Below are 27,678 nucleotides of genomic sequence, written 5' to 3' on the forward strand. Positions count from 1 at the left end.
CATGCTGTGTACATCCTGATGTAATGGGTAATGGCAGGATGGAGCCACAGCTGAACCCTCTAATCGTCCCCAGACCTCCTGCTCACCACTGTGGAAAGTGAAGGTCAGTGAGAGGGAAAATGATATCATGCTGTCCAGGATTTTCCTCTGTCTTTTATTCCAGGACCCTGCAGTTTGCTTCTAACCACAAATTAAAAAAAATGCATCAAACCGAGAAAACTCAGAAGAAACCGAATACTGTAAGGTGAAAGATAGCGCAGAGAGAAAGTGTGTGTGTGTGTGTGTGTGTGTGTGTGTGTGTGTGCAGGCTTTAAAGCTGATCTCAGCTCCTCATTTGTGTTTGATGGATGAAAAGTGTGCAGAGAGAGGACAGCTGTGGGGGTGATGCTCAGCTTGTCGGTAAGAGAAAATCACTTCCAGAGTTGAGATTAAGCCCCAACTCTGACTTCTACTGTGGTATTAAATCCAATAAAAGTCACAATAAAGCGTTCCTGCTGGAAAATTTATATTTAGATAGTATTTTATATGATCAGCAGGGCAAGGGAGTGTCCAAAGGCAGGCACAGGGTGGCACTGCCCCTTAGTGTATTATATTGATTTATTGATTTTAGATAGCAGTGTATAAAGAAATAAAACACCCCCAACTACGCTGAAGTGACAAATAAACACTAAGTAATGAATAATTATGATCCAAAGGGGTACTTTTACTTTGGGTCTTGTAATTAAAAGTTAAAGTTTTTTTATTATTAAACAGGACTGTAGTTTTTACGTAAGTCTAAACGCGTTTCGTCACTTTTTTATATACATAACCCTGAAACTCTTGTGCAGTATCACTTTTCATGTAGTAGACCTGTTTGAGGACACATGGGGCTGCTGCACATGAGCCTGAAAATCGTGCCCAGTTTTCTCCACAGTATTTATTTCCCCGCTTTTTGCCATCCCAAACAATCCCGGAAACGCCCCTGCACTAGCCCGAGGATCCCTTAAAGTCTACCATGTATTTAAAATATTCAGTTACGTCCAGAAAACACATGGAGTCTACCGTCTTTCAGCTCCCCGCAAAGTGAAATAAAGAGGGAGTGTAAGGACAGAGAGGTGGGTGGGGGAAAGGGGCGGGGTTTTGGAGGAATCGCTTTGGTTTTACGCACCAGAGACGGCGCAGATGCTTCTGTCAGTGGAAAGCCGTCAGCTTTCAGCTCGCTGGAGTCCACGGTGGATTTAACTATCTGTCATCTCAGCAGAGCAGAGCAGAGCGGCTGGCTGAGGCTGCAGGTCCTGCAGAGGCTGTAGAGTCTCCTGTGAGCATCTCCAAAAACTGCTGGTGCGCCGAGAGCGGTACGTGTACATTTACTGACAGCTTCACAGCATAAGGAGGGGGGTAAAGGAGCAGCTTTAGGTAGCTTTACTGTGTGAAAAATGAATGTTTTTGTGAGGTCTAGTTTTATCCGCGGAGGCACAAACACCTGTCTTCGCCTGCTGCAAAACTAGTTACTGACATGTTTTAGTCATCGTTAAATATCTGCGTGGATTGAGACTTTAAAATGAAAGGTTCCACTCTTTATGAAGACTCTCTTCATGACCCACTCATGGCTTTACTAATAGTTAGTAATTGATCAATTAAATGAGAAGCTTGCAGGTTGCCAGGTTGTAATAACTCACTCTAGTAATTAGGTTTAAAAGTGAATAACTGCTTAGTTGAATTAAAATGTGATAATTCAATGTACTCTAAAGCTGCACTGTTATCTTTAAAATGTGCCTTATTAGAAAGTGGACTCTAAAGTTATGTGGGACCGATATAAACCAAATCTTTGAAGCCAAAGGAAGTTCTTTTAGTGTGAGGAAATAATGATGCTATTTGGGGGTTTGGGAGCCTGAACATGGTCCAAATGAGTAACTGATACTGTGAATAAGTGCTTTTGAAGTCAGATTTATGAGAAAAAGAACAAGGAGACCCTTGAGGAAACACTTCCCCCCTCAAGAGCTGAACTGGCTCAGATGCCGGAGGCACACAAAGTAATATCTGGCCAATAAAATCCCACACAAACAAACATGTTTTGCACTCTAGTCTGTTTCGTGTTAACGAGGCCCTTCGGTCCTGTTCTGTTGGAGTGATGTCATGTCTCCATCAGATTACAGATTTTGTTCTGGAGACTGAGCAAACAGCTGCCCCCCCTGCCTCCGGCACTCATAGTTTCCATCACCGCACACCATCCCCATGTTCCAATCCATTAGGTCAAATTAATACATTCATTGAAACAATCATCTCCGATTGCGCTCTCACCCTGAAGAAAAGTGTTTTTGTTTCCTGCTGAATGGAATTCCTGACCTTTGTCCTTTTTTTAGAAAACAGAGGGCAGAAGAAGAAAAATGCCTTTTTGTTTTCTTTTCTTTCCCCTTCCCTTCATGGTGGAACCACACAGTGTTGCCACGTTTTGACCACAGTCACATTCCTCTGAAATTCTTGTGTTGGGTGAAGGTTGGTTGGCTCCAGCTCAGTGGAGATAAACCCCAGACTTAGAAAATAAAGGGAAAACTGTCAGAGAGGAGATGATTTTTACGACTGTCTGCCACACGTTCAGACCGTCAGTGTCATCGTGAGTCAGTCTCACACACATGCCTGTCTTTTCCATTTCCTAGTCCTGTTGTGCAGCTTGTGATGAGTTTGTTGGAATTTCAGGAAATTCTTCTTGCATAGCTCTCCTAAAAAAAAGGTTAAGCCAAGAGGCAGCTATCACTGTCATAATAATAAAAAACATTTAAAGTGTTTCACATAGATACATTAAAGAAGTGGACAAATCTCTCCATAAAAAAACACATTTAAGTACATGTTCATACATAAATTCATAGAAACAAGAAAGTGTGTGAAGAAGAGCCAAAAGTAAATGGTCTGGTTCTTATATAGCGCTTTTCTACTCTATTTGAGAACTCAAAGCACTTTATATAACTAACTCATTCACACAAGCACTTTTTCTAATCTGTTAGTGCGTATCTAACATTCATACACATTCACACTCCGATTGATGCATCAGAGAGCAACATGGCCAAGGATAGTTGACATGCAGACTGGGGGGAAGCCAGAAATTGAACCACCAACCTTCCGATCAGTGGATGACCGCCTGAGCTCCAGCCACCCCAAGTAAAGCGTGAATTATTTGGAAAATATTTGGTTCACCTGGACGCAGCGTTTTCAGCAGGAGGAACATTTCCTCACCCATCCACGTGACTTTTTCAGTCTCATCTAACTGCAGGCTTCACCAAACATAACTAGATCAAAACCAGCACCGTCACATACAACGTGAGCGATGAGATCAGTTTCACATTTGCTGATCAATGGCCAAGAACTGGAGGATGGATTAGCTCAATCGTTCTAAGATGGTGAAAGATACACTTTCCCTTGGTTCACTCCCATTTCTATGGCTTCACTCACTGCTGAAACCAGTGTTTGTCCACGATGTGTACAACCCCATCACTGACAGAGTGGCCCCTTGGCTGTAGGTGTAAATAGATATCTGGGGAGTCCTGACACAATCAGGCATCTTTTCAGTGTTGTCCCATTTGTTTAGCACAGAGGTGTCAAACTCATACAGCCCACTTTCACCAGACCAGTGAAGCTCCCTTGACTGTCAATGTAAAAGAGTTTTTAACTTTTTCGTTAAGTTGCTGAAGAAGAGAAAGAAGTCCAGTTTTAACATTACGTCTCAATGTTGCTGTATTAAAGAAAGAAATCTGTGAGCACATCTCTTTTGGGCTTAAATTATAAGAAACCGTTGTGTACAATAAAGCAAAAAGTATCTGTTAATTCACAGAAAATGGCCTTTTTTAAAAAATCATTTTGAAACTAAAAAAATAAATAATTTATATGGAAGATAGTAGAAAATAAAAAAAAGATTTTTACTGTCATTTAATTGTTTGTCTATTACTCTGATGCAGTATGGCCATGGGTGAGGCTTTGACAGGTGGATTCTGGTCCCTAGACCTTATGTTTGACACCCCTGGTTTAGTCAGTGGTTGCTTGATTTCTCTTTTGTATAATTCAAAGCAATTCTTCTGCCACTTAACCACACAGGTATTTAACAGTTTACTACAACAGTTGCCTCATGGCAGTTAATATCATGAGGAAAAGAGGCTAAAATATCAGAGAAGGAGCCACAAAACCTGTGAGAAAGGAACTGGTGACAGTGAGAAGGAAGAACTGGCTTTTAACAGGAAGAGGCTTCAACCAGAACCAGGCTCAGAGAGGGGCTGCTGTCTGCTGCGACCTGTTGGGCAGTGAGAGGAGAGAGAAAAGAAGAAAGGAGGGTGGCAGCATTTCAATCAGGTTCAGGACTTTGACTGGAGCTTTGTAACTTCCTAATTCTTTTCATTTTCAGCCTTTCTGTTTTGTTCCTGCTTAGGATCATTGTGCAGTAGGACGATCAAATATGAGCCAAGCTTCAGCTGTCAGACAGATGACCTCACTGTTTGTTCAGTCTTTTTCTAATTGTTCTGTAACTTTAACCTTTAACATGCTAACTGAGGCCTGCAGAGTCTGAGATGTAGATCTGACCGGCTGCTACTTATCTTCTTAATTCCTGTGGAAACAGTGAAAGTATACTGAGTTTATACTGTCCTGGCTGTATTTAGTTAAGTGATGCGTATGACATGCACTTATGCATCAATGCTGCAAACAGCTAGCTTTGAGGCTGTGAGACAGAAAAAATACTTTTGACTATAACTGTCTCTACTTATTTACTCCGCAACACAAAGATGGAGCCCTGAACAAATAAATCCAATCCGTTTTCTTTTAACTGCTCATCCATCTCAGAGTTGCAGGCGTGGCTGGAGCTTATCCCAGCTGTCAGAGGGCACAAGGAAAAGCTAGACCGTGGACCGGCTGCCAGTCCATCGGGACAAATAAATCAAACAGTAAATATGAAACAGAGACAGCAGCTTCGGCACTCTGTCAGAAAACAGTTGTTACATTAACACCCAGGACTTGAACTCGATGTCCTCTGCTCGCTGACAGCTGATGGGAAAGTGTTTACTCGTGTATTTGTGTTGGATTATAGTCTTCTGTAGACTATTTAAGATCAAGCTTACTGTTTATTTTTTTTTCAGTCTTTTTCCAAGTTAAACAACCGCGTTGCCAAAACAAACCTAGTTTTAAGAGACTCCACAGGTCCACTTGATTGTAATCTTTGTTTTGAATCCTTCTTTCTACTTTCTTTCCTTTCATCTTTATTTCAGTGTAATATTTAAATGTTTTAAGTCGATTTTGGGCCGTACTGCTCAGCTCGGGGGTTTGCAGTTTCAGTACAGACACTGATGTTTCCTGAGGGATGAATTATAATGTCTCTTTGATGATCTCCTGACTGCTGTACAGTCAGTTTTAGTTAAATATCTCACAAACTGTTCAATTAATTGTCAAGACATTTGGTACAAACATTCATTTCCTCTCAGGATGAAGATTCCTCAGCTTTCTTCCAACTCATCATTCATTGTTTTAACCGTGTACTGAATATCAGAGGTTCACAGGTACTACATCAGGAACAGGTTTTGATACAGGTGAGACTGCAAGTCCTCAACAAAATGATGCGGCAATGGGAAAGGAATGTAAGCTGCACCTTTAGCAGGTGGTGCGCAGGTGGGTTGATGTAACTGGGATTGGTGAAACCGTTTGTGGGCATTTGGTGGTGGATGAATGGGGCTGTTGAAACATCCATCCATCCATTCTCTTCTGCTTATCCTTGTCAGGGTCATGGGGAGGCTGGAGCCTATCCTAGACCCTGGACAGCTGCCAGCCTGTCACACGGCTAAACAACCATTTGCACTCAGTTTCACACCTATGGGCAATTTAGAATGACCAGTTAACCTAACCCCACTAACTGCATATCTTTGGACTGTGGGAAGAAGCCAGAGTACCTGGAGAGAATATGAAAACTCCACACAGAAAGGGCCCAGCCAGGTGGTGGAACTCAGGACCTTCTTGCTGTGAGGCAGCAGCGCTAATCACTGCACCACTGTGCTCCCCACACCATAAATGTACAGTTATTTAATCGCAGAGTCATTTAGTCCATGTGGATCCCCAGTGATCTGGAGCCTGTAGCCACTGGGTCATAAAAATAATTTGGAATAACTCATAAAAATTGTTTAATTTTATTAAATAGTGCAAAAGTCTTGCACCATCCCTAATTTCTTTATATTTTTCTTCCAATTACTTTCTTGTATTTTTGAAAGTGTTGTTGAGAAATATGTTTCTTTCTGAAGTCTTTAACACTTTTTCTTTAGACGCTGGCTGTTTTAAGTCCAGGCCGTGTATCTGACCGCTGATCCCTGACAGATGAATTATTCAAACAGAAAAAGGCACCTAACACAAGAGATGAACCAGTGTGTCTGCAGTTTTAAATGATATCTTTAGGCACTTTGTTAATAGCGGCCTGATGCAAAACAACAACAACACATGTTCCCATTTCTTTAGCTTCTGTAAAAACAAAAATGTCAAAGTTAACCCATTTAGACAGGAATGAAAGAGTAATTTTGGACAGCTTGACACGATTGTGACACATCACATCATTCTGTTGTCAAATCCTTCTCAGGGTGGAAAAAAGCTTTCTTGCTGTGTAGCAGTAAAGCTCTGAGTCAATCGACAGAGACGATGATGCTAACACTTAATTGGTGTTAAGCTTTTGAGGGGGACCTTATAAGGGATCCCTGGCCACAAAAACTTTGAGAACCCTTGATTTAGTCTGGCCAGCTGTAAAATCTCCAGAGACACCAGCAGAAGGCTAAAAACAAACTGATGAATTGAACTTAAACTGCATTTTTCCACTGTTCAGCAACATTTCCAGAGTCTTGTCAGTGGTTAAAGTTTGCTTGCGTGAACTTAAAGGAACGGAGTGGAAAATGTGGCTAATTTAATTTTTTGAGTAAAATTTAATCAACAGTGCTCATAAAATAAAGCACTTTAAAGGTTAAACTGGTTAAAATCATGCAATATTTAGCTAAATAATTACAAAAGGTTTGATACAAATATATGTAATATATATAAGTATGTGTATCAAACACCTCTTAAGGAGTGCAATCCCTGGAAGCACTCGTGTGGCCGTCACAGACCAAACAGAGTCACTAAAATCTGAAGAATTAAAGCAAAGAGAGGTAAAGTAATCTTTATGAACAAGTGATTTTATGTGACTGTGAATGGCAGCATAACACTGAGTGGGCTATGACAGAGTGGGAAATATAGAGCCAGAGCCTGCACCGTCCTGCGTACGTGGACAGGACCGCTCCTTTGTGTGCGAGTCCTTCAGGTCCGAGGGTGAAACACGTTTGCAGTAGTGACTCTTTCAATTGTTTGACTGTGAAATGTTTGTCAGCTGAGTCGACAGTAGCAGCTGCGGCCCACATTGTTTCCACAGATAAACAAACAGCCAGCTGGAGACTGAAAACTAAGCTACACACATCTTTAAAAGAACTTTATTTCCTCGTGTTTTTGGATTTAATGACGCAGGCTGGGTGGCATTAATATCTAATGATGCCTAATTAAATCACAGGTTTGAATCAAACGAACCAGACAAAGTTTACCTCACAGGAAATGTAGCTCTTCAGAGTTTAGCTGGAACTAAATGTATGATCTGCAGAAAGACAGACATTTATCATCCATACCGATCGTGTCGTTTTAATGGAGTTTAACCGATTACCAAAGACACAGTCACAGTTTGTTTATAATCCCCTTGAGTCGCTGATATTGAATCTGACCTTTCAAGGATTTCCCAACTGAAACTGCAGCTTTTTTCCCTTCTTCTTCTTCTTCTTCTTCTTCTTCTTCTTCTTCTTCTTCTTCATCTTCTTCTTTTTTTTCCATGTGCAAGTAACCAAAATACTGTAACCGATCTGCCAGCTCAGTGTCTCAAAATAACATCAGTGTTTACAGCAGCAAGGAGCAATTCATCCTGATGAGCTCTTTAATCAGAGCCAACACAAACGACAATGTGTGTTCATGTTGATTTGTGTGCCTGCAGCCGAAATTGGCCATGTGATCTGCAGGAAGCCACGCCACATTGAGCGTCTTTGTACTGGAGATGAAAGGAAGCAAAGTCATCTGACGGCCTTGAGAGACCGGCCTTGTTCTTTTTCATTTTACTTTCTATCGGGCTATAGTTGAAACCAAAAGGGTGTCGCTTTGTTTCCGTGCTGCAGGGCTCTATTGTGGGTGCTGTCAATATTCTCATTCACCTCAGACAAATCCAGGTTGTGTAATGCAGCAGTCGCACAATATGAGGACTGTTTGGAGCTTTGCAGGCCGTTAAAGCGCCCTAATCCATTTCGGGGGGGAATAAACACTGAAGTGGGGTGAGGTAATTGAAAACCAACTTTGTCACACACTTTCTTATAGTCTGTGGATTTTTAAAGGGTGTTACTATACAGAAGAAAGAGGCTATTGTATTGTTAAGTTTATAAGAGGAAAAAAGGCAAACCTGATATATTTAGTGAACTTTCTTTAGGATTATGAGACAGGACTATATACACTATATTCACATGGTTAGTTGCTGGTGAGACACAAGTGTTCACAGTTAAACCACTTGTGAAACTGATGAATGTGGGGTAGGAGATCACAAAGGCGGGAAAGAGAGAAAAGCAGGAAGTAAGACCCATGAGAAAACTAAAAGGAAGTAGCCAAAAGAAAAATAAGTAAATAACACCGAGTCATAAAGAGTACAAGTGTACTCACACTTGGGCTACCTGAGCGTGTTTAACCTCTAAAATCTAAATATGGTTAAATTATCTGTTCCGTTAGGATGGCTGTGGCTCAGGAGGTACAACGAATCATCCATATTGGAAGGTTGGTAGATGTATTCCCTGGCTACTACAGTCTGCATGTCAACGTACCCTTAGGCAAGACACTGAACCCCAAGTTCCCCCAGTGCATCCATGTGAGTGTTTCTGCGACTGACAGACAAAATGCTTGGGGATAGAAAAAAGGCTCGCATTAATGTGTGTGTGTGACTGAGTGAATGAGGCTTGTAGCTTTTGAGCGCTATGTAAGAATACCAGCCCATTTACCATTTACCACTCCATTGCCTGCTTCAATAACTGGACACGAGCATTGTTCAGCTGGACTTGGGCACAGTCTGCAGGACGTAGCATGATCGCTCCAACTCTTCCTCAACTCTGGCTGCCTCTAAAAAGTTTGTCCCCACTTATCCAATCAAGTGACAGCGTGCATAAAAGCATCATAGCATAATCTTTTATATTCAGCAAAACGACTTTTCAATGTTAAGATTCTGCGGTGAGCGGAAGTGTTTTTGGGTTGTTGCAGTGCAGCTGGGTGAGGCAGTCGAGTGTGAGTACAGCCTAGCACTAAACATTATAACTCAGATAGGAAAGAAAAGATACACAAATTTAACAGGGACCATGGCAGGGCCAGTTTGTTGAATTGTCCAGCAGACAAACACTGTCACCCTAATGTTAAACCAAACTCAAAGGTCAACATTATTTTGGTGCTAGAGGAAAAGGCACCCGGGTCATACTCTTTAGCTTTTTTTAAAGACCTTTTGTCTGTTTGGCACAGCCTAAAGAGGTTTATGTATGAGCCTTGATTTGAAGGGAAATATTCTTCCAGTTTCTGAAACTGTGCTTGTTTAGTGTGCGACTAAAACAGAACCTAAACGCTGGCAAACTGTTGGCTATTAAAAGGTTAAAAATTTTATGCGCATTTTAGTCTGGAACAGTTTCTCGACCATCATCGTCATCTCTGGAGCCACTAATTTAAAAAAAAAATTGCCTGTTTTCTTAGCTGCTTACCAGTTTGAACTGTTGAAAGAGGCTCTGTTTTCAAATGTGGAGAAAGCGGCGACTGTAATTTAAAATAAAACACATTAAAAACATCCTTCTTTAGACACACTGGAGGGTGTGCCGGTGAGTTTCAGGTGGCTGAGGGGAAAAATACCCAAAAAAGGCTCTGAGCCTCTTTTATATGGCATGACTTAATAGTTTTGTGCCTGTGACAGATTTAACACGTTCCTCATATATGCTTTGCTTGATTTTATTGCATGTGACAGTGGTTTTCATCATGGAATAATCTGGTTTGAGAACCCCAGACATAAGTCTAAATTCCTCCGCAGGGAAAGTAAACACTAACAACCAGACGAGCAGATTTCCTGGCTCCTGTCGCAAGAAACCGTCACATTGCTGAGGAGTAAAACGACAGAAGCAAGCCATGAAGGGACTTTAGACAGGAGGCTGATCCTCTACAAAGTGCCGCGAGCCGCGAGCCCGGTAAATCTCTCTCCAGGGCAGACGGCGTATCAGCGAAAAATTCAACATGTGCAATCACCGAGGTGAATTGTGGGTTTAAATGGTTTAAGCAGATGTGCTACTTGAGTGTGAGTTAGAGTACTCAGACAGGATGGATGACTGTTTGGTTTAATGTGTCATGAAGAGAACAGCGTGACATGAATTCCCGGGTGCGGTTGCAGAGGACACCTGTAAATTGATTACCTCTTAAACAAGGTAATTACTACGAAGTCAGTTGGTGTTTCAGACAGCTGAGTGTGTCAGCCTGTCTGGATGGTATGCAGATAAAGTCATTCTTGTCTGATTGGTTATTGCTACATAAGCATGGCGTTTCTGGAGGCGTTCAGAGGAATCTTGTCTCACACCTCATTCAAAATGGTTTGACATCACTCCTTATGAGATATCTACCTGCTTTCATTTTATATAGTTAATTTGTCATTTTGTGTCAATTTTGTGTTCAGTAAACGAGGTAAAAAAAAGAAAGAAAGATAAAGTATGTGTATATCTGTGCAAAGGCAAGAGACAAGTCTCTGCAGTTCACAAAAGAAGGGAAAGGTCTGCGCGCCCACAGCTTCCGTTTGATGACGTTGAATCCCTTTTTAAAAAGCCTTGTGAAGGCGGCATTCCAGTTCATGGGCTCTCCTTCAGGCATGGAAAATGTTATCTGTGTAAATCAAAATCCGCCTCTTAAGAAATCAAAAGTTACACAGAAAAAAAAAACTCCAGGTTTTACTTTGTGGGTTTACTTTTCTTTACTTGGCTTCTCGTTCTATTTATATATGACATATAAGGTGTACTTAATATACACTTATTTGCATTAGACTAGTGATTTGGTCACTTGGTATGTTGGTCAGCTCTGGTGCCTCATAGCAGGAAGGTCCAGGCTGGAGCCTTTCTGTGTGGTGTTTAGATCGGTTCTCTCCGGGTACTCCAGCTTCCTGCCATGGAAACCAAGACATGCAGGTTAATTCTAAATTGGCTGCAGGTCTGAATGTGAGCGTGAATGCTTCTCTATCTCTAGAGTGGCGACCTGTCCAGGGTGTACTCCGCCTCTTGCCTTATGACCACTGGGATGGGCTCCATCCCACTTTGAATTGGGTAAGTGGGAAAAAATGGATGGGTGAATGGACTAAAACGATAAGAAGTCCAAATCTCAAAGCACTGACTCTGTAATGTTGCTGATAATGGCGCTACTCAGCTCTTCAGCTCTGCAGCGTTATTGGAGACTGAAATTAAAGAAAATTAAACTTGGTGGTGTTGCTTTGCATTTATGCCTGATGCAAAATGCACTCGAACACTGAATTCAGTCTTGGTTTGCAGTTATAATCCTCTGCATTTTTCTTTGCTTTTGCTGGGATCATGGTACCAGCCATCTTTTGCATTTTGTAAAAACTTATTCCCATTATCTGCTGTTTTTATTTCACTGGTTTTTGCTTCTTTTCTGGACACATAAATATAATGGAGTGCATTTATATAGCGCTTTTCGGGGCCCTCATAGCGCTGTACAATTCCACTATTCATTCACTCTCACACACTGGTGGAGGCAGCTACAGTTGTAGCCACAGCTGCCCTGGGGCAGACTGACAGAAGCGAGGCTGCCATATCGCGCCATTGGCCCCTCTGGCCATCACCAGTAGGCGGTAGGTGAAGTGTCTTGCCCAAGGACACAACGACCGAGACTGTCCAAGCCAGGGCTCGAACCGGCAACTTTCCGATTACAAGACAAACTGCCAACTCTTTGAGCCACTATCACCCTAAATATGTATGCAGCCATGATGATGAGCATCTCCTGTAGTTGCTAAAAATCTTGCATTTCTATAGAAGTCTACACCCTCTGCCCCTTTGATCTGTGACCTCAGTGAACACCTTCATAATGACTTTACAGGCTCAGTTTCTAGTTTCAGGACACATTGCAAAATTAATTTTATATCTTATCATCATTAGAGTGGCACCCCATGTGACTGACAAGACTGTGAGTTTCCAGTCAGGTCTGCCTCTGGCTCATCACATCTGGCCTTATGATACCAAGGCGGCGATGGTGATGGTGAAAACATTCAGGTTGAGGCTTCACTGTGGGTCACTCCAGTCACTCCAAATTATTCTGTGCCACTCTCATGTTTGTGTGTGGATCTGGAACAGAAAGATAATACATTCACTAAAGAGACCGGTTGTGATGCCCCGGCAACCACTAGTTGCTAGGGAAAGATGAGTAGTTCCACACTGACCACGTAATGCATGAAAATGTGAATTTGAGTCACTTAGCAGTTACTGGACGTCTCTAAGCCTGTGTGAGTGAGGCTTTAAATATTGTGAAATGGAAGCAAGGCAAAACATGTTTGTCTCATTCTGTATTCATAGCTTGTTTAATCCACGTTTGATGGTGTTTGACATTTCTCTTAGTAAGGAGATATGCCCTAACAGGTTAGCTTTAGGCATGTTCTAAACTTTATTTGCACATGCTCCCACTAAGCTGAACTAATCCTGCTGGTCCCACGTGCATTCACAGCCTGTCTCACCCTGTTTTCTATTGTATAGATGACAATACAGCTTGAGAGTTGTACTGTCCTACAGGAGCCATGAAATCTTGTTTCAGCAGTGATGCATTTGAACACCGGTCCCATTAGAATTCCCGACTGGAAGCCTACAGGAGAATTTGATGAAAGACAACAGCTGGAGACTACAAATGTGTTCACAGATGTTGTGGTCCAGGAAGAGAAACATGAAGCGCTAAAATGCGGAGACTATGTCCGGAAGGAAAGCTATTGTTCTATCACTGCATTCAGCGCAGACACGAACGGACGAGAATAGAAACTAAAGCCTCTTTAGACGATTTAGGAGGGAAGTTGAGCTGATTTCTCCATCCAGACAGAAATGTGACAGAAGCCAGACGTTGGGATGTAATGGTTTTTTTTTTTATCAGTTTGCTTTTCCTCCATGTTTTGTTGACCCGGCTTGGTGGCCTTTAAGAGGAAGCGGCGCTGTTATCTGCGAGGAGGGAGGGGGTCCTCCACGTTCCCCTCCTGGAGAAAATGTCCTGGAGGAGCGGGAGTTTCTGCTTCTGGCATCTTTGCCGACCATGACCGAGAGCAGACAGTGTTTATTCTTTTCATGTTTATCTGAAATTACTGCATCGCTGGTTATTTGAAACAAAATGTTTGATAGCGCTGGACACGAGGAATGTAAACTGCACTTCCACCATCACTCCTTAACAGACCAGATGCAAATACTTGGAGGTTACAGAGCGTGAAGCAAAAAGCTTCAGAACAACACTTAGTTCATGCCAGCCGAACACTAAAAACACTTGCGAGCGGCCTTCTTTAGTTCGCGTGAGCTCTGGGTCTTCTCATCGTTACGTCCGAGTCGGTGATGAAGAGAGGAAGAGGGGGGCTTGGCTCATTCCTTGATCCCTCGGGGAGATTTGAAAGTCTCTCAGCTGCACTGTGTTGAACCTTTCCGACTTTACAGAAACATGTCAAAGCCACTCTTCGCCCAAAATAGGTTAGGCCTCTTTAAGTGTTTTTTTTTTTACGTGCAGTGATCCTGAACACGACCATATCCCCAAACTGGAGACCTTTTCTTATCTGTGATCCTCATTCACACCGCATATATCTTTTCAAGCCCACGTCTGTCCTGTCTTAAATGTTTTCAAGAGGATATTTAAGCCTCCCGCACTTCATTTCCTCACTCATTTCCTTTTGCTGCTGCAGAAAATAAGGGTCACATGCCCTCCTAATGCCTGTCTGTGTGCTCAGTAATGACAGCGGGATGTCTGTGTGCCCGGCCTTATTTCCACCTGTTCTTCCTCTGCACTACGACCTGCCACTCTAGTCATTTGTAGATTCAGCAAACGGTGAATGTAAGTTCATCATTTAGGGACTGATGCAGAGCTCAGAAAAGCCGGCTGAGCACAGCTTTAAAGTTGGAGTTGAAGTTAGAGGCTCATTCCACACAAAATCCATCTAATCTGAACAAAAATCCTGAACTGAGCCCTCCGAATAAGCCAGTTTTTTCAAAATTACAACAATTTTGGTCTATTAGATAAAGCCAGGTAGGACCTTACCTTCATACTGTGAGCATTTATCATGTTACAGACCCTCAAATTTAACTTTGGAAACTTTGAAAGCTTCATGCGGCTCCTGTGCTTATGAAGTTAGGAGGGCTCAAATGTAACACAAACTAAAAACGGTAAAATTTCAACCTCTTCAAAGGCTTGCAACTGAGGAATATTCACGCTGAATGCAAAGTTTTGCACGACTTTATTAAATATACTAAAGTTCTTGCTGATTTATAGAAGTGCCAGGTATATTTTTAACATGAGACGTGTCACATTTTCCAATGATGATTAAAGCTTGTAAAAAGATCAGATTTATTGCAGGAGTGCTGCAAACCCCACAGTTTTCATGGTTCACTAAAGAGCCAAACATAGAGCTTTGCAGTTTGCCAGTGTCTTGTCACTCATTCTTTTCTGCCTTGTGTGTATTTTCCTAGTTTCTTGCGATAGATGTTGCGTGTCCGAGTCTGCAGAAAAACAGTGTTCATGAGGAAGCTGTTGACAGAAGAAACAGACCGGACAAATGAGCTGTGTGGCCCTTGACACACAGTTCAAACGCAGATTAAAAAAAAAAGGGCTTGAGAGCCTTTGAAACTGAGAATGTCGTGTCAGTTCGCCTCCCAACAATTAATATTGTTTAGTCCCTCTTTTGTCAACGCCAAAAACGCCACAGGGGGTTTCATGCAGGAGCGAGTTGGGAGTGAGCTTTTACTCTCTGTGAGTAATGATGAAACGGGAGAAGCTTGTATATCATTACGGCAGTGAGTTACAGTATATCAACATTAACTGTGTGCTTATTCAGCCCATTCTGTGCTTATAGCAGCTGAAGCACGGAGAGGTTCCTGAGTAATGTTTAACCTCAGACTGCAGTCTAACATTTTTCAGTAGATTAGCTCTCTCCTGTTGGCCTTTATTTCCTCACTGTATATAAAAAAATGAAAACCTTCTTCCTGCTTTCTCTCTGTGGCTTCCTAATCTCACTTCTCCTCCTCCTTCCTGTGCTGCATTCTTGCTAATATTGAATCCTAAACTGCGTCTGTGAATCATCTGTTTTTTGTTTCGTTTTTTTGCAGGAGGTCGGCTTAAGGAAGAGGCATCATCATGAGTGATCGGTTCGACTGTAAAAACTGCAACGAGTCCTTGTATGGACGCAAGTACATCCTGGCGGAGGACAATCCCCACTGCATCCCCTGCTACGACCGCCTGTACGCCAACACCTGCCAGGAATGCAAAGAAATAATTGGACACAATGCAAAGGTGAGCTCGCATTATACACTGTTGAAAGATTTAAGTATATCTGCTCAACCTTGTACTGTTATTTTAACTGCAAGTTACCATCAGACATAATTTAGAAGGACTTTTATACTGCCTGACTTTACTTAGATGGAGCATTAGGCTTTTAAATGGAAAATATGAGAGTATTTTAAAAGGCAGAGCTGCAGCTAACTAAATGGATTGGTTATTTAGTCTGTTAAACTCCCATCACAGTTTCTTGGAGTCCTGGAGGAAGACTATCTGAAGAAAAAAGAAACAGGAGTTATAGCTGTGCATCTTTGTCCAAACTTTATTGGATCTATGTCACACGGTGTGGATTGGAAAGAATTTATAAGTCTGCTGAAATTGCAGAGTTTCAGGGTCTATGCACATACTCATAGAACCGAAGTTACATCCAGTAACAACTATGTTTCTTGCTGAGCTTTTGTTAGGTATATTTTCTTTTGTTAGGAATATTTTTTCCCCGTTACACTACTTCAGGTAGGCTGTGACATCATTTAAAGGCCAATGCCCATTCCATCTGATGGTTGCTTCCTGAAGTTCAAATCACCTGAAACTGATTCCATGAACATGAAAATGAATTTACCAGAGTTCACCAGATCTCAATCCAATAGAGCACCTTGGGGATGTGAACAAGAGATTCACATCAAAAGTTAAGAAAAGCAACTCAACCTGCTCTGTATGCTCCCAGTTTGGTCTATCCCTCCATCACTCCCTGCTGTTTCAACCCCCTCACCACCCCCACCATCCACCCCTAGGCTCCATCACTCATCACTCCCCAATTTACAGTGTAACATACTTGTGGGAAATGATAAGCAAACATCTCCCTGGAGCCGGCAGGCAGACGTTTGGGTGGTGGAGGAGTCATAACTCCTCAGTTTACTGTGCATCAGGTTTGTGGGAAGTGATGGAGTCTAGATGGTAAACTATAACGATGTAATGTCGCTCTAATAAATCAAGCATTTGATCTACTATTTTCAATCTGCTCTGTCATAATTAAGATGCACATAAAACCTGAATATGTACGTAAATAAAACAATTTATATATGTGAAAAAACTGTCATACTATCCAGTAAAAGTAGTTTTTACACTGTAGCGTTGCCGCTTTTACTTAAGCAAATGTTTCTTCGTCCAATAAAAATTGTGCAAGTCGGAGTCCTTTACAATAATTTTTCCAGCTGCTGTGCCTGGAAAACATAACTCTAGTTACAGAGCACCAAATTGTCAGTAATCCCCTTTAAGTTGTCCAAAAGCTTTAGCTGAGTGAAAATTAAAAACACTGTCCTGAAGGAAACACCCACAGACGCCACCAGGCCACCAGTGTCCTGTGAGTTATGGACTCCCTGTGAGGGAGCGCAGTAAATTACAGTCCTGCTTGCTTTGGCTGCACAACACGTAACAGCACGCATCGCTCATCCCGTTCCCTGCTGTGAAACCCCATGCCTCAAAAATACGTTTTTCACCCACCGTTCAATGGAGCCATTTATCACAGAGCTCGCGTGAACTGCATGTGAACTGGAACACAAGCAGCTGTTACGGAGAGAAAATACAAAGTGAGTTATTCTGATTTTTAAGAAAATAATGATGAAGAAAGGGGGAACGCCTCTGTTAACTCTTCTGTTTGGAGACAGCGGGGCGCTGTGGGCACATGATCTCTTGTCTTTTTATAAGAAACAAAAACAAATCAAGTCTAAACTTGTAGCCTACATTGTTTTAGTTCCCTGCTTTTGAATCAAACAGTGAAGCGGGACTACTGTATGTCCAGACAGGCTCAAGAAGTACAATTATTTTCAACTTAGCTGCTGCTGCACACTTACATCTATAAAAGAGTGCAGAAATACACTGTGTCACTTGCATTAAACAGTAAATAGTTTAGCACAGATAGTTGTAACCAAGACAAAATGACTCATACCTCCATAAAAGTATGTTTTGAGCTCTCTTGGCTATAGTGAGGCATCTTTCATCTGTCCATCCACAGTTTAAAAGAATAATTACTCCTCAGCATTTAATCAAATATGCATGCAACGATAACATAATGCAGAGGTGTCAAACGTAAGGCCTGGGGACCAGAATCGGCTCGGCAAAGGCTCCAATCGGGCCTCACTTCACAGCTGTGGAAAACGTGAAGAAAAGAGCAAATTTGAGACTTTTAACAGTATTTTCATAAGTTTTAGAGCTTTACACATTTATTTCTTACAATTTAAGAGTCAGAGTGACAGATTTCTTTTGATAACTACCACAGCATTTTGTTATGGTGTAGAAACACTGAGATGTACTGTTAAAATTGAACTTCTTTTCCTTATACAGTGGAACCCTGGCTTACGAAGACCCCATTTAACGAAAAATTCAAGTTACGAAGGCACTTAACGACAATATTTCTGCCCATGGTACGGCAAAATGCCCGCGTAACGAAATAGATAAAATAGAAAATTAAAAAAAATTAAATTCCATAATGTTATGTACATATACACATACATATGTGTGCATGCATACGTATGCTTTCTTCAACCTCCGCCACCTCCTCCTCCACCAAGAACTTTGTCTTCAGCCAGCATTGCCTCACTCAAAAGGCGATGGAAAAAGGTGCTTCGACTTACGAAAATTTTGACTTACAAATTAATTTCGGAACGAATTAATTTCGTAAGTCGGGGTTCCACTGTATTGACAAATATCAAGGATTAAATGTATAAATAACACTTCTGTACTCTGATAAAAGGGGAGTTTTGTTGGTCTTTCCAATTCAGGATCAAAGTGGGATGCATCTGGCCCATGACGTAAAGTTGTGATCGAGATCAAGTAACATTTTTAAGAATCATCCACCCCTGTCCACACGTACCTCACTGTAGATATCCAGACAAAAGTGTTGTTAAGAATCTCAAGTTGAAAAATCTCTTTTTTTCTTTCAAGACAGACCTGACCAACAGGGCTGGACAGTAAATATAACACAATATAACACATTTCCAGTATCATATGCAGTATTGTGTGCAGTAACAAGAGCAAGATCAAAAGCAGTCACATTAATGAAGAGAAGTGTTTTCTCACTCCTTGAAAATGGGCTCAAACTCCCTCGTCGAGGCCAGTTCTCACAGTTCCAGCTCCTTCTGTAGAATATTCCTGGGAGAAAAAGCGGAATATTTAAAAGTCTTTTTTCCTAATTCTGTTCTGACTCTGCAGACAAACATTTACAACATATTGCAAGACCGTAGGTAGTACTGGATGTGGTTTTTACACTTACAGGCACACAAATAAGCAGGAAACAACCCAAGCAGAGATTTAAATGCAAAAACCAACCAATAGGAAAGAGAGAACAGGGATGTTCATGGTTTTTACAGCCAGTAATAAAAGATAAAGCAACATGGTAAACAATATCCAGCCTCTATAGGTACTGGCCATGTTCATTCACAAAGAGCAGGTCCCTGTAATCCAATAAAGGTAAAAACACTGCAGACATGCTTCTCACAGCACCTAATTTGAGCTTTTGGGACATCCATGTGCCAGGAAATAAAAGTGGAAGCTCATTTCATGCCCAGATGCATTTCTTGCCACAATAAAATCAACAATTTTCCCTTTGGAAGAATTCATACTGTTTATTGTGTGCAGTTCAACAAGCAAGTGAAGCTTTCTGCAGAAAGCTAAGGGCCATATCATGCATAAGAAATGATCACTGAAACTCTTTTTTTGGTATCCACTTATTTGAACTTTTCACCATCATGTTTTAAGTAGAAATGTTCATCCATCCACCTCTGTTTATCCAACTCAGCCTATCCCAGCTACCATAGGGTGAGGCGAAGAGCAGGTTTAAACCCAGTTCATCATCTTCATCAGGTTTCATTTTAGCTTCTTATTGTGTGCCTTTTTAAGCAGATAACCAGCAGATGTGTGTGTGCCACAAGAGCAGAACAGAAGAGAACAAAACTGCATTTTCGATACCCCGAGCTTCTTTAACCAATGACACGCTTTAATCTGAAGCTTCACATCTCTCGTCTTCCCTCAGGAGCTCTTCTATGAGAACAGACATTACCACGAGCATTGCTTTCGCTGCTTCCGCTGCGACCGCTCTCTGGCAGACGAGCCCTTCACCAGCCAGGATGACGCTCTGGTGTGCAGCGACTGTTACCGCAATGAATTTTCCTCCAAGTGTGTGGCCTGCGACAAGACAGTCATGCCAGGTAGAGACAATGTAGACAGGCTGTATCACTTTTTTTCCTTTCCACTGAACCATGTTCATAAGCCGCCTCCTCTGCAACAAATCGCTCAAACTCGAACGTTCACTGCCTTTCAGAGCCGATACCGGAAAGTTCACACCCTCTCTTTGCAGTAGTTATCAGGGAGGGTGACAGCTTAGATGTGACAGCGTGATTGTTTCCTCGCTCTGCTGAAATCCTCCCAGCAGAGTTCCTGCCGCTGTGAAGAAAACACGCAAAGTATCGGTGTCAGATGACTGAAAATTACACGGGCTTGTGGGTTGTGGATGTTACACCAGTTCTCTTCTTTAGTTTCTGATCAGACTGGTGTGCCTGCCCTCTTACCCCATTTCTTACATGTGCAGCCAAGTTCATGTTCAAAACACCGTCATGCTTTTGGGCTGCCTTTCAGGTCCCAAAAGTTGTAAAACAAGCTCAGTGATTAAAGGATCTGATGTCCAGTTTCATAAGCATAAGCATGACTGGCTGCCAGCTTCTCTAAACCTCAGTGGTGAGTGATTCTGAACTAAAGGGCGCTTACAAAATGGGTAAAACTGTGCTAGAAGGCCGGGGACATGTACGCAGCGGCTACGTTACTGCTTATCACGCTGTTTTGATGCACTGGAGCTGCAGCAATTTACCAGTGCCAAAAGAGGTTCAGCCATCACACCGAATCACCACTTTTGGTTTTCACAGACTTCGTATGAATGTTATCAGATTTCATTCCAGTTTGTATTTACAGCAGAGATCAAAGAGGAGCCAAGAGTTACACATGGAAAAACAACAACAAACGATCAAAAGTTTTTTGCTTTCGGCGTTGATTTTTTTTTTTTCTCTCTTACAGGATCGAGGATGCTGGAGTACGACGGCTCCACGTGGCACGAGGACTGTTTCGCGTGTCACGGCTGTGAGAAGCCCATCGGTACAGAGGCCTTCATCCCAGACAAAAACAACTACTACTGCGTGCCCTGCTACGAGGGCAGGTTTGCTCCTCAGTGCAGCCACTGCAAAAAGGTGCAAAAATAATCTTATCGTTAAAACTTTCCTTTGGAAAATACCAGAATACACCAAAATATATCACTACAGAGTCCAAAATTACATTTTTTTCTCTCTTCCTGACAATTTAAACTCCTAAAATGTATAATCTACCACAAAAAATCTAGATGATCCAGCTTCCTGAGTAATCAACGCTACACAACCACTACACAACGTGTTTACAGAGCACCTGATGTCAAAAGGTTATCTGGAATGAACCCAAAGAAGGTGGATCATACAAAATAAACAACATAAGGGAAAGCACATAGAGTCCAAAATGCAAAACAGGAGAATACGAGACAGCAGGAAGCACACAGTACAACACAACAAGTAAACACAGGCAGCCTTAAGCTACTTAATCACACACGGTAATGTGGGAAGTGGAGTCAGCTGGGACAAACTAACACAGGCGTAGGTGTTTGCAGAAACGAGATGAAGACGGGTAAAAGTAACACAAGGAAACAAACAAACGACCATCAAAATAAAGCAGGAAGTGAAACGTGACAACGGAAACACAGACAGAAATGAACCTAATACAGGGGTACTGACAAATTAGGATGAAACTAAACTCTAAAACAGAGAATGAGACTGAAAAGGAAAAAATACACGAAGAAAACAAAAACTATAACCAGGAACTAAGAAAAAGGGAAAGTAAGACGCATAGTTTAAAAGGCTGTATGTAGCGCTGTACAGCAGATCTATCAATAGAGATCAGAGGTCAAATATATGATAGTTTAAATCTTTATGCAGTCCTTTCTATATTTTCACTTTATACAGCACACTCGTAAGAATCACAGTTTCTATGCAATGCTTTTTTTGTTGACCAATAAATCATTAAGTTGACCTTGAAGACCTCAGTGAATGTCTGTCAGATTTTAATGGATTGTTAACAGGATCCCACTCTACACCTCTACAAAGTTTTATGAGAATTCATTCAAAGCTTTTTCTGCTATTGTGCTTATAGACAGAATGCATGCATGCAAACAAAGGAACATAAGAAAATATTCAAATAGACAAAACTAGAAAGTCATAACTCAAAAATACGTTGTCAGCAACACACGACGCGACCATGAAAGCGCAAAGAAGTGATTGCTTATCCTGAAAAATGTATGTAGTGTGAACAAGTTTGTTAAACAAGTTCGCTTAGATTGAATTGAACAGATAAATGCACATATGTGTACACAATACAGCTAATCTAAATCTAGCTTGTTACAGTGAAGTCAGTGGTTTACATCCACCCATCGTGGGCATGAATATCATGGTAATTTTGGGCTTTTGAATTATTTCTTTGAACTGATCTTTTTCCAGGATGGAATGATTGTACAGCTTTAATGACTTTAAAAAACAAGAATCGGTACACAAGTTTGATTTATTTTGGATTTTCTCTAAATGTTTCTCCAGGCCATACAGTTTCTCACAACTGTGTGGCCTGAGGGCCACAATCGGTCTGGCAAAGAGTCCAAACCCGGCCACTGGACGATTTTGCAGAGTATAAAAAGAAGGAAGCCAAAATTTTGGACTTTTTATTGTATTTTGCGTCACACAGTTGGAAGTTAAGAAGGAATAACATCTTGATCTGTTCTTAAGTGGTGGTCCAGACTCATTTGTTCCCAATCAGAGGTCTTAATTACGCTAAATTTTACAGCCCATTTACCGACAAAGACATTACCTCTGACGTGCCATAATACAACAGCACCCAGTGATGCACGCTGATGGGTTTCTTTCATTTACTGTAGAAGCATTTCTTTGTAATAACATTAAATGGGCTGAATGTGGAAAAACTGAGATGTATTGTTGAAATTCCACCTGTATGTAATCTTAAAAGAAGCATAAACCCAATTAAAAACAAAGCCCACAGAAAAAGTCCTGAGCTATGTGCCAAATGTGTGGCAGGATCAGGAGCTTTAGAAGCAGGATTTTAATGTGTTACATGTCTTACTGACCCAGTTTGTGTCTCTCAGGCTCTGACTAAAGGAGGGGTGACCTACAAGGACGAGGTGTGGCATAAAGAGTGCTTTTTGTGCACGGGCTGCAAAACGCCGCTAGCTGGCCAACCCTTCACCTCGCAGGGGGAGAGTCCGTACTGCATCAAGTGTTTCAGTAACCTGTATGCTAAAAAGTGCGCCGGCTGCAACACGGCCATCACAGGTTAGTAATAAGTGCATTCCCCCAGAGCTTACACAACGAGTTGGGGACTTGCGAAACGATGTGCATGCAGTGCTCCTGGTTTCATTTCTTTCAGGTCGGAGATACCGTGCGCCTCTCCTTTATCTGTTTTTCGTGTGTCTTCATGATCTTCTGTCAATAAAGGCCTAAACAGTTATCTTTAGCAAACAGGTTTCAGCAGGTCTGGTGACTCAGGGCTTAAATTCTGAGCCTCTCTGTGTCCTCTGTGTGGATTCTCCCTGTTATTCAAACAAATTAATTCACAGTGAATGCTTTTAATGTCAGACAGCAGCAGAAAAAAAGTCCAGTTTCCATTAGAAATGATTTAAACACATTGGATATAGCTGTGGATTGGAGAGTGAACCTTCAGCAGAGATGCTGATCTAAGGCTGGATGCTCCACTGGAACGGGAATGCTGCCATTGCGGAGTAAACTAAATGCTGTAAACACTTGTGATGGATATAAATGATAAAATTGTACTATAAACACCAGTAAAAACATGATTTTATTTACTTTAATCTTCAGAAACTGATTTTCTTGGCCAGTTCCACCAAGATTTGATCACATAGCATTCTTATGATGCTCATTTTGAGCTCCATGTGTTTATTCTTGGACTCTACTGGAGTAGCTTTGCATGATTGATCTTCTAAAGTAGTCCTCGTTTATTCTGTGCTGAGGCCTTTTGGCCTCTGTCTAGCAAAAGCTTTTTAACTCCTCTCCCTTTCATCCAGTGTGTAACCCGTGTGCCTAAAATCACCACATTAGTAGCATCCTCTCTCTGTGACATCATACAGAGCCAAGAGTAGATAAACTGTGCAAAACTTGGCGCTTAGAGCAGTCTGAAGCCTGAACGTTTGGCTCACAGGGATTACATTCACATAAACTGAGCCATAATCACTCAGGCCTAAAGAGCAGCCCGCTCTCAGCCACAGGTGACCATGGAAAACAGTGATTGGCAAGTAGTTGCTGGAAGTTGCTAGCAGGTGAAAGTGGACATAAAGAGAATGCTGCAACAAAAATTTCTTTGGGATTTCTTTGGTCACTGGAAATATGGAGCAATCATTTTCTTAGTAAAAGCTGCACCTTCTGACATGAATTGGTTTCACTTGTAAATCACACCAGTTAATGTGAAGGTGAAAAGCTTGCATCACACTCAGCGAGTACATGGCACATTCATTTTTCCTCTAGCAACAAGAGGTTGCCAGATGATCCCATTATTTGAAACTTTGACCATCTATAATATGGGCTTCCACCACTGGAACTGTATATAAAGAAGAAATAAAGAAAAGTGTCCAGACAGTTAGCAAACACACACACATCTGATTTATTTTGTTTTCTCATGATTAATGTAAACAGTCATTTCCTTTAGCTCTGCTGTTGGCCACTACTAATTCATAAGGGAAATATTTCTCAGTTAATTGCAGCATTATGTTTTCTAGCTAGGCCAGCTCATGCTTTGCTCCATGTGTGCAGGAGTCTGTATATACTAAACACATAAATGCCTATTTCTTCAAACACCATCTCCACCAATGATGCCAAAATTTTCCAGAATTCCTGTGCTGTCCGAGCACATTGGTTGAGATCAAAATGCAAAAAATTATGACACAAAATTTAATGAGTCTTTGAGTTGTCTATAAAATTATGGCCAGAAAGCAAAATATTAACTGAAACTTATCATAAAGCTTGGTAAATCTAATTAAAAAGCTGCAGATTTAGGTGCTAGTTCTCTGCAGTATGAGTCAACTCATTGACTGTATTTAAGAGATGTAGCAAAGCTGTTGTGACGTCACCCACTGGTTTGAGATGTGGTATTTTGAAGCCTTACATTAGTAAATGAAGCTGTATTCAAAAGGCCTCACATTGACCTAAAGGCTCGTTTGTGACCCCCTAGCAACCTTGGGTTGTTAGGGAAAATATATATTTCCCAACCTTTTTGTGAGTGGTTGGTTGCTAGGTTAAATCAATGAAAAGAGAGTGATGGAAAAACTGCCATCACCAGTAGCTTGCATGGTAGATGCTGACTTGTCTGCAGATACTTTCAAACTAAAATGGAAATGGAGACTTTCCACCTTCAAACTAAAAGTTGAAGATGAAAAGTCGCTAGGTTGTTGTGGTTGCTAAGGGAGGTCACTGACTGGTCTCTTGGCACAGGGGAGTCTGTGAGGACTGACTCACTTTAGGAGTCAGCCCCAAGTGGCCACTAGGGGAACTGCATGTTTTTTTGGCCTCGGCTTAATTTTTCCAGCTCGGGAGCTTGCCTCTTAATTTAACCTTGGTTATGGATAAAGTACACAAGCAATCCAAAAACAAGCTACTGACTGAAGCGTCTTCATTTTCTCAAAACACACATTTAAAAATAATTTTAGAGACAACCACAAAGCTAAAAAAAACAAAACAAAAGATCTACACATGGTGGAAACAAAGTACAAGAAGACTCATTATGAACTTTATCTTTTTCCATCATTAACTAAGATGCCAGAGATAAATGAGGATTTCAATTAAATGCTCTTGACCGCAGCTATGAGCTGCAATACTTGAGGGCACACAGAGCTGGCAGTGCTTTCCTTGTAGCTGCCAGCTGCTGATGTTATCACGAATTCACGAACGTTATTTCCGCAGTTTTACGAGGCTGTTATGAAAGCCTGCTTTCCACCCCGAATGAAAGAAAAAAAATCCTTTCATTGGTTGCTCATGTGCTGCGTGTTTGTATTTGCAGGGTTTGGAGATGGGAAGTACGTTTCTTTTCAGGAGCGGCAGTGGCACCAGCCGTGCTTCAAGTGCTCGCGTTGCTCCGTGTCGCTGGTGGGCTCTGGCTTTTTCCCAGACCGAGATCTGATTCTGTGCACAGACTGCAACAACGAAGACTGACCCTGCAAGGCCACGGCGAAATATCAAAGTCTGCAGCCTCCAGCAGAAGAAAACTTCTAACCCTCAGCTTTGCACATGCAGTTTCAACCATCACTCAGCCTAAAGCTGGACCAAAGCTCAGTTTTTACAACTGAAACCAGCTCTTAGCACACGGATGTGTATGTTTAGATGCAGAAAGTCTCGTGTATTACTTACTGTTTTTTTCTAAATATTTCTGTTTTGCACATTAAAGAATTGAAAATATGCAAAAGATCTATGTAAACATCTAAATTAATGTCCCGTGCTTGGCAAAATTGTTCCTACTTTTTTACTGATTCTTTTTTAAGCAGTCAGTCTCTCACTATGTTAACACCTTTTCTTTTCAGCTTATAAAAAAGTTTTACTGCTGTACATGCAATAAGATGTCATTAAATAAACAGTGGATTGTAATTGGTCGAGTCATCTGCATGAATACACAGATAGCTTCAGACTGTAGAAAATGAAGGGCATCCTCATTCCTGCAGCTGTTTTATTCTGATCTGAACTGGCTAGTGGATAACAGGGGAAATTGTAGTAATATTTGTACTTTTCCAGGCAATTTTATTCATTTTAGGGTCCGTTGTTACAGTTTATATTCTGGGAATGCAGTAGAGTACCACAGACGTGCAGAATACACAAAGCATACCTATCTATGGGAAGGCATTTAGCTCTGACATGCAGCTGGTCGGTGGGTCAGACTGTAAATGAACCGTTCTGGAGTTTATTTTGAACCACACTGACACCACCTCCTCTAAAGGGTCTCAGTGCTGCTGTTTTAGACAGGAGGTGGCAGTGGCAGAGCTGAAGATGATGACATTTTCATTGGACGTCAGCAGAATAGTCAGGATGAGAAAAGAGTGTATCAGAGAGATGGGTCAGGCCAAGTTTGGATATCTGCAGAGGAGTAAAAATGGACATATTGGATAAAGGATGCTGAATATGGATCTGCATGGGCAGGAGGAAAAGATGAAGACCACAGAGAAGGTACATGGATGTAGTGACAGAGGACAAGCAGAGGGTTGGTGGTGACAGAGGAAGATGCCAGGGTGGGGTGAGATTGATGACTTGCTGTGGGAGCGGCTAAAAGAAGAACACCTGAGTTCAGTTATTATTCACATCTGCACAAACAAAGCAGTATTTTTCTATTAGTTTCCATGTTACAAGGAAAAGAAAGATTTGTCTTCATACTTAATGAAAACCATTACGTCATCCTAAAATGTCATGGCAACCCGTTTCTTAAAAAAGCACAAAACAATCACAGAATAATTTTCTTTTTGAAAACTCCACCCATTTCCCAAAGAAAGGTTCACGAGGGTCATCCCAGGAAGACTTTCCCTCACTATTACTTACATAATTTGGATAAATATTTACAGTTCTGAGCTCATCTGCTTTGATTGTGTTTATATGAATGCTATGCCAAGCTGGTGTTCATGGCAGGGGAAGCAAACACAAGACCTCCTCACCAAGCTGATTATTTCCTGCAAGGTTTTCTACCTCACCGAAACCCCTTTAACTAGAAATCTTCAGTTTTGACATTGAAAAGATAATGATCCAATTTAAAAACTCCAAAACTTAAAAATAAAAACGCAAAAAGACAAAATAAACATGTGAAGTCCGCCTTAAGAGGCAGTAATGTGAAAATCTGACTGCACTTGCCTCTCCACGCCTCTGATTTTTCTCCATAAACTGAGACATTTTAGCTGTCATCCAATGATAAATGTTCCTATCACTTCCTCCTTTTGATCATCGTTTTGTTGACTTGCTGCGTCAGATCACAAGATCAACTCCAGATGAAAATAAAAGGGCCATG

General features: G+C 41.5%; 1 protein-coding gene across 1 annotated transcript; it reads left to right on the top strand.

The window, feature by feature from the left end:
* Positions 1-1,122: 1,122 nt before the first annotated feature.
* On the top strand, positions 1,123-26,279 carry LOC309699612 (four and a half LIM domains protein 3-like). The gene is made up of 6 exons (XM_082522720.1): positions 1,123-1,334; positions 15,396-15,579; positions 19,592-19,766; positions 20,626-20,795; positions 22,778-22,964; positions 25,699-26,279. The coding sequence occupies exons 2-6, from the start codon at positions 15,424-15,426 to the stop codon at positions 25,848-25,850; spliced, it is 840 nt and encodes a 279-aa protein (XP_082378846.1). The 5' UTR covers positions 1,123-1,334; positions 15,396-15,423; the 3' UTR covers positions 25,851-26,279.
* Positions 26,280-27,678: the final 1,399 nt, after the last annotated feature.

This window comes from Aulonocara stuartgranti, assembly GCF_965226115.1.
Source record: "Aulonocara stuartgranti genome assembly, chromosome: 22".
Taxonomy (NCBI): domain Eukaryota; kingdom Metazoa; phylum Chordata; class Actinopteri; order Cichliformes; family Cichlidae; genus Aulonocara; species Aulonocara stuartgranti.

Excerpts from the sequence above, each read along its gene's own strand:
- LOC309699612 (XM_082522720.1), top strand. The coding sequence starts at position 15,424 with ATGAGTGATCGGTTCGACTGTAAAAACTGCAACGAGTCCTTGTATGGA. Across the intron at positions 15,580-19,591 it reads TAATTGGACACAATGCAAAG|GAGCTCTTCTATGAGAACAG; the intron begins GTGAGCTCGCAT and ends GTCTTCCCTCAG. Across the intron at positions 19,767-20,625 it reads CGACAAGACAGTCATGCCAG|GATCGAGGATGCTGGAGTAC; the intron begins GTAGAGACAATG and ends TCTCTCTTACAG.